The sequence below is a fragment of the Salmo trutta genome, chromosome 33 (genome assembly GCF_901001165.1).
Source record: "Salmo trutta chromosome 33, fSalTru1.1, whole genome shotgun sequence".
Lineage (NCBI taxonomy): Eukaryota > Metazoa > Chordata > Actinopteri > Salmoniformes > Salmonidae > Salmo > Salmo trutta.
In genome coordinates, this window is record NC_042989.1 from 44,774,924 (window position 1) to 44,793,271 (window position 18,348).

General features: G+C 43.4%; 1 protein-coding gene and 1 non-coding gene across 2 annotated transcripts in view; both read left to right on the forward strand.

The window, feature by feature from the left end:
* LOC115172182 (attractin-like) overlaps positions 1–18,348 on the forward strand; it is a 127,290-nt gene that overhangs the window by 53,728 nt on the left and 55,214 nt on the right. Inside the window, 6 exon segments of the mRNA XM_029729338.1 lie at positions 5,517–5,671; positions 7,890–7,974; positions 9,561–9,784; positions 14,345–14,466; positions 14,663–14,801; positions 17,426–17,616. Of these exon segments, the coding sequence (XP_029585198.1) occupies positions 5,517–5,671; positions 7,890–7,974; positions 9,561–9,784; positions 14,345–14,466; positions 14,663–14,801; positions 17,426–17,616 (916 nt within the window).
* Positions 14,145–14,217, forward strand: trnaa-ugc (transfer RNA alanine (anticodon UGC)). Its single transcript has one exon. It is a non-coding gene; the product is annotated as a tRNA-Ala (tRNA).

The following is an 18,348-nucleotide window of genomic DNA, read 5'->3' on the forward strand; positions in this document are numbered from 1 at the left end:
GTCACATGCACAAGTACAGTGAAGTGCAGCTGTAGAACTTTGAGGAATTGAGGGCCCATGCCAAACCTTTTCAACCTCCTGAGGGGGAAACGGTGCTGTCGATACTATAAAATCATATCATATCAAATAATGGCATGGGACTTAAAAGCATGTCTAGTCCCTCTTTGTGGCACCTGACCACATGACTGGACATTAGTCCAGGTGGGACAAAACTAGGGCCTGTAGGACCTGCCTTGTTGATAGTGTTGTTAAGAAGGTAGAAACTAGGGCCTGTAGGACCTGCCTTGTTGATAGTGTTGTTAAGAAAGTAGAAACTAGGGCCTGTAGGACCTGCCTTGTTGATAGTGTTGTTAAGAAGGTAGAAACTAGGGCCTGTAGGACCTGCCTTGTTGATAGTGTTGTTAAGAAGGAAGAGCAGTGCTTTATTATGGACAGACTTCTCCCCATCTTAGCGACTGTTGCATCAACATGTTTTGACCGTAACAGTTTGCAATCCAGGGTTACTCCAAGCAGTTTAGTCTCTTCAACTTGCTCAATTTGCACATTATTCATTACAAAATTTAGTTGAGGTTCAGGGTTTAGTGAATGATTTGTCTCAAATACAATGCTTTTAATATTTAGGACTAACTTATTTCTTGCCACACATTCTGAAGCTAACTGACTGCTCTTTAAGTGTTGCAGTGATTTCACTTGCTGTAGTAGCTGACATGTATAGTGCTGGGTCATCAGCATACATAGACACACAGGCTTTACTGAGTGCAAGTGGCAGGTCATTAGTAAAGATTGACAAAAGTAAGGGGCCTAGACAGCTGCCCTGGGGAATGCCTGACACTACCTTGATTATGTTGGAGAGGCTTCCATTAAATAACACGCTCTGTGTTCTGTTAGACAGGTAACTCTCAATCCACCATATATCTGGGAATGCAAAGCCATAACACATATGTTGTTCCACCAGCACATCGTTAATGTCAAAAGCTGCACTGAAGTCTAACAAAATAGCTCCCACAATCTTTTTATTATCAATTTCAGTCATTTGTGTAAGTGCCTTACATGTTGAATGGCCTCCCTATAAACGTGCTGAAAATCTTTTATTTTGTTTACTGTGAAATAGCATTGTATCTGGTCATTTTTTGTTGTTGTTTTTGTTCTCTAAGTGTTGGTAACAGGCTGATTGGTCAGCTGTTTAAGCCAGTGAAGGGTGCTTTGCTATTCTTTGGTAGCGGAATGACTTTTGCTTCCCTCCAGGCCTGAGGGGGCAAACTTTCCTTACAGTGCCTTCAGAAAGTGTTCATACCCTTGACTTACTCCACATTTTGTTGGGTTACAGCCTGAATTCAAAATGGATTCAATTGATTCAATTTCTTCACCCATCTACACACAATAACCCATAATGACGAAGTGAAAACATGTTTTTAGAAGTTTTTGCTCCTTTTTGGAAAATGAAATACAAATATCTTCTTTACATAAGTATTCACATCCCTGAGTCAGTATTTTGTAGAAGCATATTTGGCAGCAATTACTGCTGTGAGTGTTTCTGGGTAAGTCTCTAAGAGCTGTGTGTCTTTCTGGGTAAGTCTCTAAGAGCTCTGAGTCTTTCTGGGTAAGTCTCTAAGAGCTCTGAGTCTTTCTGGGTAAGTCTCTAAGAGCTGTGAGTGTTTCTGGGTAAGTCTCTAAGAGCTGTGTGTCTTTCTGGGTAAGTCTCTAAGAGCTCTGAGTCTTTCTGGGTAAGTCTCTAAGAGCTGTGAGTCTTTCTGGGTAAGTCTCTAAGAGCTGTGAGTCTTTCTGGGTAAGTCTCTAAGAGCTGTGAGTCTTTCTGGGTAAGTCTCTAAGAGCTTTCCACAAAAAGTTAGCTCCATTTCATACATTTTTTTATCTTGAAAATATAAGGGCACAAGGTGAGACCCAGATGCAGACACAGGAGGCAGATGGTAAGAGTCTTTGAACTTTAATAAATCCAAATAGGGGTAGGCAAAAGAATGGTCGTGTACAGGCAAAAATGGAGTCCAGAAAACAGGTCAAAACTGGGGCAGAGAGACAGGAAACACAGGGATAAATACACTGGGGCAGAGAGACAGGAAACACAGGGATAAATACACAGAGAGACAGGAAACACAGGGATAAATACACTGGGGAAAATAAGACCTGGAGGGGGTGGAGACAATCACAAGGACAGGTGAAACAGATCAGGGTGTGACAGAAAAACTCACCAGTCCTTAACGATTATAAGCTTCCGAGTGGCACGGTAGTCTAAGGCACTGCATCTCAGTGATAGAGGCGTCACTACAGACACCCTGGTTCAAATCCAGGCTGTATCACAACCGGCCGTGATTGGGAGTCCCATAGGACGGCACATAATTGGCCCAGCATCGTCCTGGTTTGACCGGCGTAGGTCGTCATTGTAAAAAATAATGTGTTCTTAACTGACTTGCCTAGTTAAAGGTTAAATAAAAAATACAAAATGAACAAGCATACCCATAACATGATGTAGCCACCACCATGCTTGAAAATATGGAGAGTGGTACTCAGTGATGTGTTGGATTGGATTTGGGGACCCATCTACCAATTGATGCCCTTCTTAGCGAGACATTGGAAAACCTCCCTGGTCTTTGGGGTTTAATCTGTGTTGGAAATTCACTGCTTGATTGCAGGATCTTACAGGCAATTGTGGGGTACAGTTATGGGGGAGTCCTTCAAAAATCATGTTAAACACTATTATGTAACTTCTGACTTGAGACATGTTTTTCTCCTGATCTTATTTAGCTTGCCATAACAAAGGAGTTAATACTTATTATTCATTTTTTTATTATTAATTTGAAAACAATTCTAAAAAATATACTTCCACTTTGACATTATGGGGTATTGTGTGTAGGCCAGGGACACAAAATAATCATTTTAAATTCAGGCAGTAACACAACAAAATGTAGAAAAAGTCATGGAAGGTGAATACTTTCTGAAGGTGATATCGTCCGCTATCATTCTCAGTCATTTTCCATCCAAATTGTCAGACCCCAGTGGCTTTTTGGACAACAATATTTTTCCCACCGCTTCCATTCTCACTTTAGGGAATTCAAAATGACAATGTTTGTCTTTCATAATTTGGTCAGTTAGGCATTGAGGTGTATTTTCAGAATTTGTCGTTGGCATGTCATGCCAAAGTATGCTAAACACAGTATGCCAGACACAGTTCTTGTGTCACTCTCAAGTTTCCCTTGTGTACCAAGAATTGTCCACCACCCAAAGGACATCCAGCCAACTTGACACAACTGTGTGAAGCATTGGAGTCAGCATGGACCAGCATCCCTGTGGAACGCTTTAACACCTTGTAGAGTCCATGTCCCGACAAATTGGGGCTGTTCTGAGGGCAAAAGGGGAGAGGGGGCGCTACTCGATGTGAGGAAGGTGTTCTTTATGTTTTGTACACTCAGTGTAGATAAATGCACACGTGTTTCTAGTGTGGGCCTTGTCTTCTAAAAACTACTGTTTTATTTGAGTACTCAAAACAGTCAAATTGGGGTGAGGAACCATCTAACATCAAGTTGTAAAATAGTGAACTAGTCCTTTAAGTTTCAGCGAAGACCTCTTTTGAGGGTGTTTGTATTACATTTAGCCTCCATTTTATAATGCAGTTATTTGTCAGATATTCTTATCCTCACACTTTGATCCAGAGCGACTAACTACAAGGGAGTTCAACTAATCTGTGAATAAGCTCTGTTCATACGTCCATATTAACAGCAGAGCCCGACCGATTTATCTGTTCACAGATACCATCGGCTGATACGGATGTATTTTATCAGCATTTAAAAGGGCTGATATAAAATGCGTAGAAAAAGCCATTGTTCATAGAACTTTATTTAGTTTTTGCATTTCATTATTTGTCCTGAAGAGGGCACTCTTTACATGGCTATAAACCAGTCTTGCCTGGCGCGCTACGGTAACACTGGACTTATTACCCAACGCAACTACACCAGTCAGAGAGTTGAGTTTCAATCCCTACAGAAAACATTTACATTTGTTGTTCCACCTATAATAATAATAATAATACTGTCAAATCGTAATTGGTATCGGATCCAAAAATCTCATATGGGTCTGCCTCTAATCTCATATGGGTCTGTCTCTAGTCTCATATGGGTCTGCCTCTAATCTCATATGGGTCTGCCTCTAATCTCATATGGGTCTGCCTCTAATCTCATATGGGTCTGCCTCTAATCTCATATGGGTCTGCCTCTAGTCTCATATGGGTCTGGCTCTAATCTCATATGGGTCTGTCTCTAGTCTCATATGGGTCTGCCTCTAATCTCAAATGGGTCTTCCTCTAGTCTCATATGGGTCTGCCTCTAATCTCATATGGGTCTGCCTCTAATCTCATATGGGTCTGCCTCTAGTCTCATATGGGTCTGCCTCTAATCTCATATGGGTCTGCTTCTAGTCTCATATGGGTCTGCCTCTAATCTCATATGGGTCTGTCTCTAATCTCATATGGGTCTGCCTCTAATCTCATATGGGTCTGTCTAGTCTCATATGGGTCTGCCTCTAATCTCATATGGGTCTCTAATCTCATATGGGTCTGCCTCTAGTCTCATATGGATCTGCCTCTAAACTCATATGGGTCTCTAATCTCATATGGGTCCGCCTCTTGTCTCATATGGGTCTGTCTCTAATCTCATATGGGTCTGCCTCTAATCTCATATGGGTCTGTCTCTAGTCTCATATGGGTCTGTCTCTAATCTCATATGGGTCTGCCTCTAATTCACAGTAATTTGCTCTCTATAGTAAGTGTTTAACTCTATAATAGTAACACATTAACACTGTAGTAACCACTGTTTTAATGCATGCCCTCTGTGTAGATACTGTATTACTGTTAATTCATGTACCTGGTGGTGTTGGGACGCTATATTTTATTTTTTATTTTACTTTTTATTTAACTAGGCCAGTCAGTTAAGAACAAATTCTTATTTACAATGACGGCCTAGGAACAGTGGGTTAACTGTCTTGTTCAGGGGCGGAACGACAGATTTTTACCTTGTCAGCTCAGGTATTCGATCTAGTAACCTGCTGGTTACTGGCCCAACACTCTAACCACTAGGCTACCTGCTGGTTACTGGCCCAACGCTCTAACCACTAGGCTACCTGCTGGTTACTGGCCCAACGCTCTAACCACCTGCCGCCCATATGTGTGTCCTATTCCATATATAGTGCACTAGGTTTGTCCAGGGCCCATAGAGAATAGGGTGTCCTATTCCCTATATAGTGCACTAGGTTTGTCCAGGGCCCATAGGCAATAGGGTGTCCTATTCCCTATATAGTGCACTAGGTTTGTCCAGGGCCCATAGAGAATAGGGTGTCCTATTCCCTATATTGTGCACTAGGTTTGTCCAGGGCCCATAGGGAATAGGGTGTCCTATTCCCTATATAGAGCACTAGGTTTGTCCAGGGCCCATAGGGAATAGGGGGCCATTTGGGAGACACATTGTATCTGTTCTCCTGCTGATGTTCTCAGTGGTTCTGTCTGTTTCCAGGACGGTTCTAAAGGACAGCGGGTTCTTCCGGTACCTCCACACGGCGGTCATCGTTAGCGGAACCATGCTGGTGTTTGGAGGGAACACTCACAACGACACGTCCATGAGCCACGGAGCCAAGTGCTTCTCCTCTGACTTCATGGCCTATGACCTGGGTACGTGACAGCCTTAACCTGTTATAACCTCTCATAAATCCTTCATTACAAGATTAGCATGCCACAGACATACAACCAGGGTACGTGACAGTCTCATAACGCAATAATGTATAACCACTTACAAACATAACAACACAGACTTAATGGCCTACATCCTGGGCAGTGACAGATTATATGGACATTTATAGCCGTTAATAACCTCTCAAAAACACCACGTCATTCTAAAGTTTGTTAGTTCATGAAAACAACAGCAGAGACTGATCTCTTGTTCTCAGTTCTAATCATCCAGCGTGGGGAAATGACTTATTAGTTCATTAAAACAACAGCAGAGACTGATCTCTTGTCCTGAAATCAAATAAAAAAGATTGGACTTAGACTTGGTGCTCCGGTACCCCTTGCCCGGCGGTAGCAAAGAGAACAGTCTAGGACTTGGGTGACTAGAGCCCTTAGAAATGTTTAGGTCATTTCTCAGACACTGCCTGGTATAGAGATCCTGGATGGCAGGAAGCTTGACCCCAGTGATGTACTGGGCCGTACACACTACCCTCTGTAGTGCCTTGCGGTCGGAGGCCGAGCAGTTGCTATACCAGGCAGTGATGCAACCAGTCAGGATGCTCTTGATGGTGCAGCTGTAGAACTTTTTGAGGATCTGAGGACCCATGCCAAATCTTTTCCATCTCCTGAGGGGGAATATGCATTGTTGAGCCCTCTTTAAGACTGTCTTGGTGTGTTTGGACCATGATAGTTTGTTGGTGATGTGGACACCAAGGATCTTGATGTTCTCGACCTGCTCCACTACAGCCCCGTCGATGAGAATGGGGGCATGCTCGGTGCTCCTTTTTCCTGTAGTCCATGACCATCTCCTTTTGTCTGGATCACGTTTCGGGAAAGGTTGGCCAGGTCTCTGACCTCTTCCCTATAGGCTGTCTCATCGTTGTTGGTGATCAGGCCTACCACCGTTGTTGTCTGCAAACTTAATGATGGTGTTGGAGTTGTGCCTGGCCGTGCGGTCGTGGGTGAACAGGGAGTACAGGAGGGGACTGAGCACGCACCCCTGAGGGGCCTCCATGTTGAGGGTCGGCATGGCAGATGTGTTGTTACCTACCCTTACCACCTGGAGGCGGCCCGTCAAAGTCCTGGATCCAGTTGAAAAGGTAGGTGTTTAGTCCCACGGTCCTTAGCTTAGTGATGAGCTTTGAGGGCACTATGGTGTCCAACGCTGAGCTGTAGTCAATGAACAGCATTCTCACATAGGTGTTCTTTTTGTCCAGGTTTAAAGGTCTTACTCGCATCGGCTACGGAGAGCGTGATAACACAGTCGTCCTAAACAGCTGGTGCTCTCATGCATGCTTCAGTGTTGCTCTATCCACCATTCATAGTGACAATATAGTCTACCAGTCTGAGAATACCTGAACATCTGCAGGGGACATTGGTGGGCTGGTGGCAGCCAGACCGGGCCAGTGATGGCAGCTAGCCTCGGCCAGTGATGGCAGCTAGCCCGGGCCAGTGATGGCAGCCAGACCGGGCCAGTGATGGCAGCCAGACCGGGCCAGTGATGGCAGCCAGACCGGGCCAGTGATGGCAGCCAGACCGGGCCAGTGATGGCAGCTAGACCGGGCCAGTGATGGCAGCCAGACCGGGCCAGTGATGGCAGCTAGACCGGGCCAGTGATGGCAGCCAGACCGGGCCAGTGATGGCAGCCAGACCGGGCCAGTGATGGCAGCCAGACCGGGCCAGTCATGGCAGCCAGACCGGGCCAGTCATGGCAGCCAGACCGGGCCAGTGATGGCAGCCAGACCGGGCCAGTGATGGCAGCCAGACCGGGCCAGTGATGGCAGCCAGACCGGGCCAGTGATGGCAGCCAGACCGGGCCAGTGATGGCAGCTAGCCCTGGCCAGTGATGGCAGCCAGACCGGGCCAGTGATGGCAGCAATTTCTCGTGTTTCTTGGCCAATCTTCTTTGTAGCAATTTGACCATGAAGGCCTGATTCACACAGTCTCCTCTGAACAGTTGATGTTAAGATGTCTGTTACAAACCCTAACCCTAGCACACCCTAACCCTAACCGTCTAACCCTAACACAGTCTAACCCTGTCTAACCCTAACCCAGTCTAACCCTGTCTAACTGTAACACATTGCTGGTCAGATCATGTAACAACAAACGGATGTAGAAACTTGTCAATGTAAATATGTCTCTCTCTCTCTCTCTCTCTAAACAGCATGTGATGAGTGGTCAGTGCTGTCCAGACCAGACCTCCACCATGATGTCAACCGGTTCGGACACACGGCCGTCTACAGTGACAGGTACAGAGAGACCATCTGCTTCAGGGTCCCTAGCCCAGTAATGGACTGTTGGAGCCCAACATTACACCTTATAGTCCAAGGACCTGACATGTTCTGTTTAGAGGCGAAGTGGCTCTGGGAGCCAAAACAGCCCAATATTTTATCTAAACATGAATCGAATCTGAATTGAGGTATGGTTGTAGAAACATATCACATCAAAATACAGGGGGGGGGAGAAAGCTTAGGGAGCTATGTCTAGGGAGCTATGTCTAGGGAGCTATGTCTAGGGAGCTATGTCTAGGGAGCTATGTCTAGGGAGCTATGTCTAGGGAGCTATGTCTAGGGAGCTATGTCAAGGGAGCTATGTCTAGGGAACTATGTCTAGGGAACTATGTCTAGGGAGCTATGTCTAGGGAGCTATGTCTCGGGAGCTATGTCTAGGGAGCTATGTCTAGGGAACTATGTCTAGGGAGCTATGTCTAGGGAGCTATGTCTAGGGAACTATGTCTAGGGAGCTATGTCTAGGGAGCTATGTCTAGGGAGCTATGTCTAGGGAGCTATGTCTAGGGAACTATGTCTAGGGAACTATGTCTAGGGAGCTATGTCTAGGGAACTAGGGAGCTATGTCTAGGGACCTATGTCTAGGGAACTATGTCTATGTCTAGGGAACTATGTCTAGGGAACTCTGTCTATGTCTAGGGAACTATGTCTATGTCTAGGGAACTATGTCTAGGGAACTTTGTCTATGTCTAGGGAACTATGTCTAGGGAACTATGTCTATGTCTAGGGAACTATGTCTAGGGAACTATGTCTATGTCTAGGGAACTATGTCTATGTCTAGGGAACTATGTCTATGTCTAGGGAACTATGTATAGGGAACTATGTCTAGGGAACTCTGTATAGGGAACTATGTCTATGTCTAGGGAACTATGTCTAGGGAACTATGTCTAGGGAACTATGTCTAGGGAACTATGTCTAGGGAACTGTGTCTAGGGAACTAATTCTAGGGAACTATGTCTATGTCTAGGGAACTATGTCTAGGGAACTATGTCTAGGGAACTATGTCTAAGGAACTCTGTATAGGGAACTATGTCTATGTCTAGGGAACTATGTCTATGTCTAGGGAACTATGTCTAGGGAACTATGTCTAGGGAACTATGTCTAGGGAACTATGTCTAGGGAACTATGTCTAGGGAACTATGTCTAGGGAACTATGTCTAGGGAACTATGTCTAGGGAACTATGTCTAGGGAACTATGTCTAGGAACTATGTCTAGGGAACTATGTCTAGGGAACTATGTCTATGTCTAGGGAACTATGTCTATGTCTAGGGAACTATGTCTAGGGAACTATGTCTAGGGAACTATGTCTCGGGAACTATGTCTATGTCTAGGGAACTATATCTATGTCTAGGGAACTATGTCTAGGGAACTCTGTCTCGGGAACTCTGTCTCGGGAACTCTGTCTCGGGAGCTCTGTCTCGGGAGCTCTGTCTCGGGAGCTCTGTCTCGGGAACTCTGTCTAGGAAATAAGCTTACTGTACTTTGTTTCATGTGTCTTATCTTTCTTTCCACCTCCCCCCACTCCCTCCCTCCCTCCCCCCTACAGTGTGATGTATGTGTTTGGGGGGTTCAACAGTCTGTTGTTGAGTGATGTCCTGATCTACACGCCAGCCAGCTGCTCCAGCGCTCCCAGCGCTGCCGCCTGTATAGCGGCCTGGCCGGGGGTTCACTGTGTTTGGAATGCTAACCTGGGCTCCTGCCTGCCCTGGGACTCGAACCCTGGACCCCTGGAGGATCAGACAGCCCTGGCCTCCTGTGGAACCAGAACATGTAGGTGACCTGTCTTTCTAACCACGAGCCTAGTTCCACATATGTGACCAACCGGCTCGATTTGGTCTTATGTATCAAAATGTGTTTCATACATTGGATAAAAGTAGAGACTCAGAGCTAGAAAATGGTATATCATACACTGCAGTTGAGGATCAATAGGAAAGATATTATGCTTTGAAAGTTGATAAACTTGTAAAATCACTATTGAGAAAATGGTCCTTGAATATTTTGGTACACCTACTGGAGAGCTCTTCTTTGTCTCCACCCATTCAGCATTCTTCACACCCTCTTAAGCTTTAGCCCCACCCATCTTGTTCAGGATTCACATGTGAGGCCATGTACTAAACAACCAAAGATTTCAAGACTTAACGCTGGTTTATACTACAGGTGTGTTCGTAAATTTAGTTTGTGGAGGAGAGAGCCTGGTCTAGTTTGTGGAGGAGAGAGCCTGGTCTAGCTTGTGGAGGAGAGAGCCTGGTCTAGCTTGTGGAGGAGAGAGCCTGGTCTAGCTTGTGGAGGAGAGAGCCTGGTCTAGCTTGTGGAGGAGAGAGCCTGGTCTAGCTTGTGGACCAGAGAGTCTGGTCTAGCTTGTGGACCAGAGAGCCTGGTCTAGTTTGTGGAGGAGAGAGCCTGGTCTAGTTTGTGGAGGAGAGAGCCTGGTCTAGCTTGTGGAGGAGAGAGCCTGGTCTAGCTTGTGGAGGAGAGAGCCTGGTCTAGCTTGTGGACCAGAGAGCCTGGTCTAGCTTGTGGACCAGATAGTCTGGTCTAGTTTGTGGACCAGAGAGTCTGGTCTAGCTTGTGGACCAGAGAGTCTGGTCTAGTTTGTGGACCAGAGAGTCTGGTCTAGCTTGTGGACCAGAGAGTCTGGTCTAGCTTGTGGACCAGAGAGTCTGGTCTTGCTTGTGGACCAGTGAGCCTGGTCTAGCTTGTGGACCAGAGAGCCTGGTCTAGCTTGTGGACCAGAGAGCCTGGTCTAGCTTGTGGACCAGAGAGCCTGGTCTAGCTTGTGGACCAGAGAGCCTGGTCTAGCTTGTGGACCAGAGAGCCTGGTCTAGCTTGTGGACCAGAGAGCCTGGTCTAGCTTGTGGACCAGAGAGCCTGGTCTAGCTTGTGGACCAGAGAGTCTGGTCTAGCTTGTGGACCAGAGAGCCTGGTCTAGCTTGTGGACCAGAGAGCCTGGTCTAGCTTGTGGACCAGAGAGAGCCTGGTCTAGCTTGTGGAGGAGAGTTATGAAGGGAGATGGTGCTTTCCTCTTTTTTTCCTACGGTTTGCTCAGTCTGAATAATGCTGTTAGCGATCGTTTTTAAACCTAAAATCGTAATTAAAACAATCAGCTCTTAACGGACAGACATATCCTCATTGTTTTCTCTTTTTGTTGGGGAGACTGAACCGTTACCCCCTTTACATGGCACTCCACTCTCCTTTTCACCTGATTTAACACCTGATATACTGAACTAAAGATACATCTCAATAGGTGGTCCAGGTATCCTCATGACATGGCACTCCACTCTCCTTCTCACCTGATTTAACACCTGATATACTGAACTAAAGGTACATCTCAATAGGTGGTCCAGGTATCCTCATGACATGACACTCCACTCTCCTTCTCACCTGATTTAACACCTGATTTACTGAACTAAAGGCACATCTCAATAGGTGGTCCAGGTATCCTCGTGACATGACACTCCACTCTCCTTCTCACCTGATTTAACACCTGATATACTGAACTAAAGGTACATCTCAATAGGTGGTCCAGGTATCCTCATGACATGACACTCCACTCTCCTTCTCACCTGATTTAACACCTGATATACTGAACTAAAGGTACATCTCAATAGGTGGTCCAGGTATCCTCATGACATGGCACAAGTGGGGGGGCTTCCTCTTATTTTATTTATTTTATTTTATTTTACCTTTATTTAACCAGGTAGGCTAGTTGAGAACAAGTCCTTTATTTAACCAGGTAGGCTAGTTGAGAACAAGTACTCATTTACAATTGCGACCTGGCCAAGATAAAGCAAAGCAGTTTGACAACATACAACAACACAGAGTTACACATGGAGTAAAACAAACATACAGTCAATAATACAGTAGAAAAATAAGTCTATGTACAATGTGAGCAAATGAGGTGAGATAAGGGAGGTAAAGGCAAAAAAGGCCATGGTGGCAAAGTAAATACAATATAGCAAGTAAAACACTGGAATGGTAGATTTGTAGTAGAAGAAAGTGCAAAGTAGAAATAGAAATAATGGGGTGCAAAGGAGCAAAATAAATAAATACAGTAGGGGAAGGGGTAGTTGTTTGGGCAAAATTATAGATGGGCTATGTACAGGTGCAGTGATCTGTGAGCTGCTCTGACAGCTGGTGCTTAAAGCTAGTGAGGGAGAATAGTGTTTCCAGTTTCAGAGATTTTTGTAGTTAGTTCCAGTCATTGGCAGCAGAGAACTGGAAGGAGAGACGGCCAAAGGAGGAATTGGCTTTGGGGGTGACCAGAGAGATATACCTGCTGGAGCGTGTGCTACAGGTGGATGCTGCTATGGTGACCAGTGAGCGGAGATAAGGGGAGACTTTACCTAGCAGGGTCTTGTAGATGACCTGGAGCCAGTGGGTTTGGCGACGATTATGAAGCGAAGGCCAGCCAACGAGAGCGTACAGGTCGCAGTGGTAGTATATGGGGCTTCCATTGGCTCTCAGAAGGCGCCAGAAAGTGGAATGGGGTGTCTGCTGTCTCTGGGCAAAGAACAGCAGCAGAGTTTGTGAGTGGTCAGCCTAGTGGCTCAGAGACAGAAATGCGCATTCACGAGAGTTGGCCATTTTTTTCTTTCAGCCTTTGAATGAATACAACGTTGCCCGGTTGGAATATTGTCGCTATTTTATGAGAAAAATGGCATAAAAATTGATTTTAAACAGCGTTTGACATGCTTCTAAGTACGGTAATGGAATATTTAGACATTTCTTGTAACGAAATGCGCCCGCGCGTTACCGTTTGGATAGTGACCTGAACGCACGAACAAAACTGAGTTATTTGAATATAACTATGGATTATTTGGAACCAAAACAACATTTGTTGTTGAAGTAGAAGTCCTGGGAGTGCATTCTGACGAAGAACAGCAAAGGTAATCCAATTTTTCTAATGGTAATTCTGAGTTTACTGAGCCTCGACGTTGGCGAGTGTCTGAATAGCTAGCCGTGATGGCCGAGCTATGTGCTCAGAATATTGCAAAATGTGCTTTTGCCGAAAAGCTATTTTAAAATCTGACATATCGGTTGCATAAAGGAGTTCTGTATCTATAATTCTTAAAATAATTGTTATGTATTTTGAGAATGTTTATGCTGAGTAATTTAGTAAATTCACCGGAGGTTTTCGGTGGGTATGCTAGTTCTGAACATCACATGCTAATGTAAAAAGCTGTTTTTTGATATAAATATGAACTTGATTGAACAAAACATGCATGTATTGTATAACATAATGACCTAGGAGTGTCATCTGATGAAGATCATCAAAGGTTAGTGCTGCATTTAGCTGTGGTTTTGGTTTTTGTGACATATATGCTTGCTTTGAAAATGGCTGTGTGATTATTTTTGGCTATGTACACTCCTAACATAATCTAATGTTTTGCTTTCGCTGTAACGCCTTTTTGAAATCGGACAATGTGGTTGGATTAACGAGAGTCTTGTCTTTCAAATGGTGTAAAATAGTCATATGTTTGAGAAATTGAAGTTTTAGCATTTTTAAGGGTTTTGTATTTTGCGCCACGGTCTGCCATTGGATATTGGCGAGGCGTTCCGCTAGCGGAACCCCTAGATGCAAGAGGTTCCGTTAAGCAAGATGGAGGCTGAGATCTCGAGTTTCCATCAGACCAACAACTTGAATGCCCTGCTCCTTTTTAGTTGTCTAAAAATCACAACATTGCACAAAACATATTTTTGTACCCTTTGTGTGTACTTTACTGTATTTATACTTGGGATATCGCGTTTCAACAGTAAAAGTAAAACATTTACTGGAGAACTTCTATTGTGGATGTTGACAACGATCGTTGTGACCAGTACAGCTGTACAGCCAGTACTACTACTATACTAGTACTGTACTAATACTGTACGAATCATGTATGAATACTAATACTGTACTAATACTGTACGAATCATGTATGAATACTAATACTGTACTAATACTGTACGAGTCATGTATTAATACTATACTAATACTGTAAGAATCATGTATTAATACTTTACTAATACAGTACGAATTATGCATGAATACCAATACTATACTAATACTGTATGAATACTGTACGCATACTAATACTATATTAACACTGTACAGATACTATACGGGTACTGTAACTATACTACTACTGTCTTCCCTGTGGCTCAGTTGGTAGAGCATGGTGTTTGCAACGCCAGGGTTGTGGGTTCGATTCCCACGGGGGGAGCCAGTACAAAATAAATAAATGCATGAAATGTATGCATTTACTACTGTAAGTTGCTCTGTATAAGAGCGTCTGCTAAATGACTAAAATGTAAAAATGTACTAAATATTCCTCTTTGGTTGTATTGTAGATGTTGACAACGATCGTTGTGACCAGTACACAGACTGCTACAGCTGCACATCCAATACCAACGGCTGCCAGTGGTGTGCTGTTCAGTGTGTCTCTGTGAGCTCCAACTGTGCGGCCGTCACGGTAAGAACGGCCAATGGGCTGCACTCATTATCATTACATTATAGTAGATTACATGGACTTTACACAATGTCTCTTCGCTGCAGAATTCCAGTAAATACCCAGGGTTTTCAGAAATGGGAAGATTCCTGGAATCAGGAGGGAGTAAGCAGGAAATACTAGTTTATGTTAATATGTATGACATGTCTTCCTACCCCAGGGGGCCATAATGGAGAATGATGTCTGTCCTAAAGACAACCCATCATATGTCTGCAACAAGAAGACCAGCTGTAAGAGCTGTGGGGTGGACCAGAACTGCCAGTGGGAACCTCGGAACCAGGAGTGCATCGCTCTACCAGGTGAGAACCCAGAAACCAGAAGTGTATATGCTTACCTGGTAACCTAAAAAGCAACTGGTAAGAGCCCAGAAACCAGAAGTGTATCTCTCTATCTGGTAAGAAACCAGAACTGCATCTCTCTATCTGGTCAGAAACCAGAACTGCATCTCTCTATCTGATAAGAAACCAGAACTGCATCTCTCTATCTGGTAAGAAACCAGAACTGCATCTCTCTATCTGGTAAGAAACCAGAAGTGTATCTCTCTTCCTGGTAATGCAAAACCTTTCCTGTATACTACTGTACATCTCTCATCAAAGCTGTACTGGTTTGTTAGTGTTTAACAGGATACTGTGCTATGCATTGCAGGGATGTGGTTCTTCCTAATTGATTAATCAGGAATTCCTGCTTTTCTTAGAGGTATCCCCCATTTACAGACAGAGCCTTCAGAAATGATTCACACTCCTTGACTATTTCATAATGTTGCTGTTTTGTGTCACTGATCTACACACTATCCCATAATGCCATGTTGCTGTGTTGTGTCACTGATCTACACACTATCCCATAATGCCATGTTGCTGTTTTGTGTCACTGATCTACACACTATCCCATAATGCCATGTTGTTGTGTTGTGTCACTGATCTACACACTATCCCATAATGCCATGTTGCTGTGTTGTGTCACTGATCTACACACTATCCCATAATGCCAAAGTGGAATTTTATTTTTTTGAAATGAATAAAAAATGAAAAGCTGAAAGATCTTGACTCAATAAGTATTTATTCCATTTACATTTTACATTTAAGTCATTTAGCAGACGCTCTTATCCAGAGCGACTTACAAATTGGTGCATTCACCTTATGATATCCAGTGGAACAACCACTTTACAATAGTGCATCTAAATCTTTTAGGGGGGGTTAGAAGGATTACTTTATCCTATCCTAGGTATTTTCAGAAATGGGAAGATTCCTGGAATCAGGAGGGAGTAAGCAGGAAATAAAAAATACTTAGATGCACTATTCCCTTTGTTATGGCAAGCATAAATACGTTTAGGAGTAAAAATGTGCTTAACAAATCACGTAATAAGTTGCATGGACTCATTCCATGTTTAATAATATAGATACTGTTTCCCCCTTTTCCGTCATATCCATTTGGTAGTTATCAAATCAAATGTTATAGGTCACATACACGTGGTTAGCAGATGTTATTGCGAGCGTAGCGAAATGCTTGTGCTTCTAGTTCCGACAGTGCAGTATTATCTAACAGGTAATCTAACAGTTCCCCAACAACCACCTAATACACACACATCTAAAGGGGTGAATGAGAATAAACAGGAAAGGTTTTGCAACAACAACTCCCTAATGTCCTGGTCAGTAGGTGTTACAGTCTTGTCCAATCGCTAGGGCTGTTGTGGTGACCGTATTACCGCCACACCGGCGGTCACGAGTCAGGAAGGCAGTCAAATTCCACATGACCGTTTAGTCACGGTAATTAAGCTTCTCCAACCACTGATGGTGCTGATGGTCATTAGTAGCCTACCAAACTAGCTAACTGACTGGTACTCAGCACTTTATTGTCCCTCTATTCACTCTGACATCAATACAAATGAAATCGAATAATCTAATCAAACACTTCATGAGAGCCCGTGAGCTCATGTTGCGCAACATTTCTATAGGCTATGCAAATGTGGGAGAAAACAGAGTGATGGCCTCTATTAAAAAGAGGAGGATCCCATCAGGTTTCTATAGGCTAGGCCTACTATATTTATTTTAAACTGTCCTAATATTAAGCATTAAGCACAGGCACAATCTTAGAGGAAAACCTGGGAGAAGAAAATCAATGGCAATACTTGAAAATGTCTGTCTAGCAATGATCAACATTCAACTTGACAGAGCTTGAAGAATTTTGAAAAGAATAATGGGCAGATATTGTACAATCCAGGTGTGTAAAGCTCTTAGAGACTTACCCAGAAAGACTCACAGCTGTAATCGCCGCCAAAGGTGATTTTACAAAGTATTTAATCAGGGGTGTGAATACTGATGTAAATTGGATATTTTGGTATTTCGATTTCAATAAATGTGCAAACATTTCTAAAAACATGTTTTCACTTTGTCATTATGGGCTATTGTGTGTAGATGGGTGAGATTTTGTATTTATTTAATCCATTTTGAATTCAATCTGTAACACAACAACATGTGGAATAAGTTAAGGGGTATGAATACTTTCTGAAGGCACTGTACCATAGAAAAGGACTGATCACAATTCTTTCCTACAGATTTGGATGTTGCCCTGATAAGTTGGTGTTAGATGTTTTAAAGGGATACTTTGGGATGTTGGCTATGAGGGCTTTAATCTATTTCCCCATAGTCATGCTAGTAGATACCCATAGACTTCCAGTCATTGCGCTAACGCTAGTTAGCATTGGCTCGCAAAACTACTTGTAACTTCCTTCATACTGGACACTGAGACATAAACATGGTATCCATGAGTTCATCTGACTCTGGGAAAATAGATAAAGGGCCTCATTGACAAAATCCCCAAGGTATCCTTTCAACGGTCCTGTCCTGTTCTTCTTGCAGAGAACGTTTCTTTCTATAGACATCTATCTCTCTTTATAATATATCAAAATGTATCTTTCTCCCTCCAGAGAAAATTTGTGGTGAGAGTTGGCACCTGGTGGGTAACTCGTGTCTGAAGTTCATCACAGCAAAGGACTCGTACGACAACGCCAAGCTGACCTGTCGGGGTCACAATGCCGTCCTGGCCTCGTTGACCAATCAGAAGAAGGTGGACTTCGTCCTTAAAGAGCTGCAGATCATGAACGTTCTGGTGAGCAAGGTCACTATTGTTACAATATATTACAACATATATAGAAAGGTTACTGTTGTTACAATATATTACAACATATATAGAAAGGTCACTATAGTTACAATTTATTACAACATATATAGAAAGGTCACTATAGTGACAATATATTACAACATATATAGAAAGGTCACTATAGTTACAATATATTACAACATATATAGAAAGGTCACTATAGTTACAATATATTACAACATATATAGAAAGGTCACTATAGTTACAATATATTACAACATATATAGAAAGGTCACTATAGTTAATATATTACAACATATATAGAAAGGTCACTATAGTGACAATATATTACAACATATACCAGTCAAAAGTTGACTCACCTACTCATTCAAGGGTTTTTCTTTATTTGTACTATTTTCTACATTGTATAGTGGAGACATCAAAACTATGAAATAACACATGAATCGTGTAGTAACCAAAAAAGGGTTAAACCAATCAAAATATATTTTATATTTGAGATTCTTCAAAGTAGCCACCCTTTGCTTTGATGACACCTTTGCACACTCTTGGCGTTCTCTCAACCAGCTTCACATGGAATGTTTTTCCAACAGTCTTGAAGGAGTTCCCACATATGCTGAGCACTTGTCTGCTTTTCCTTTGCTCTGCAGTCCAACTCATCCCAAACCATCTCTATTGGGTTGAGGTCGGGTGATTGTGGAGGCCAGGTCATCTGATGCAGCTCTCATCACT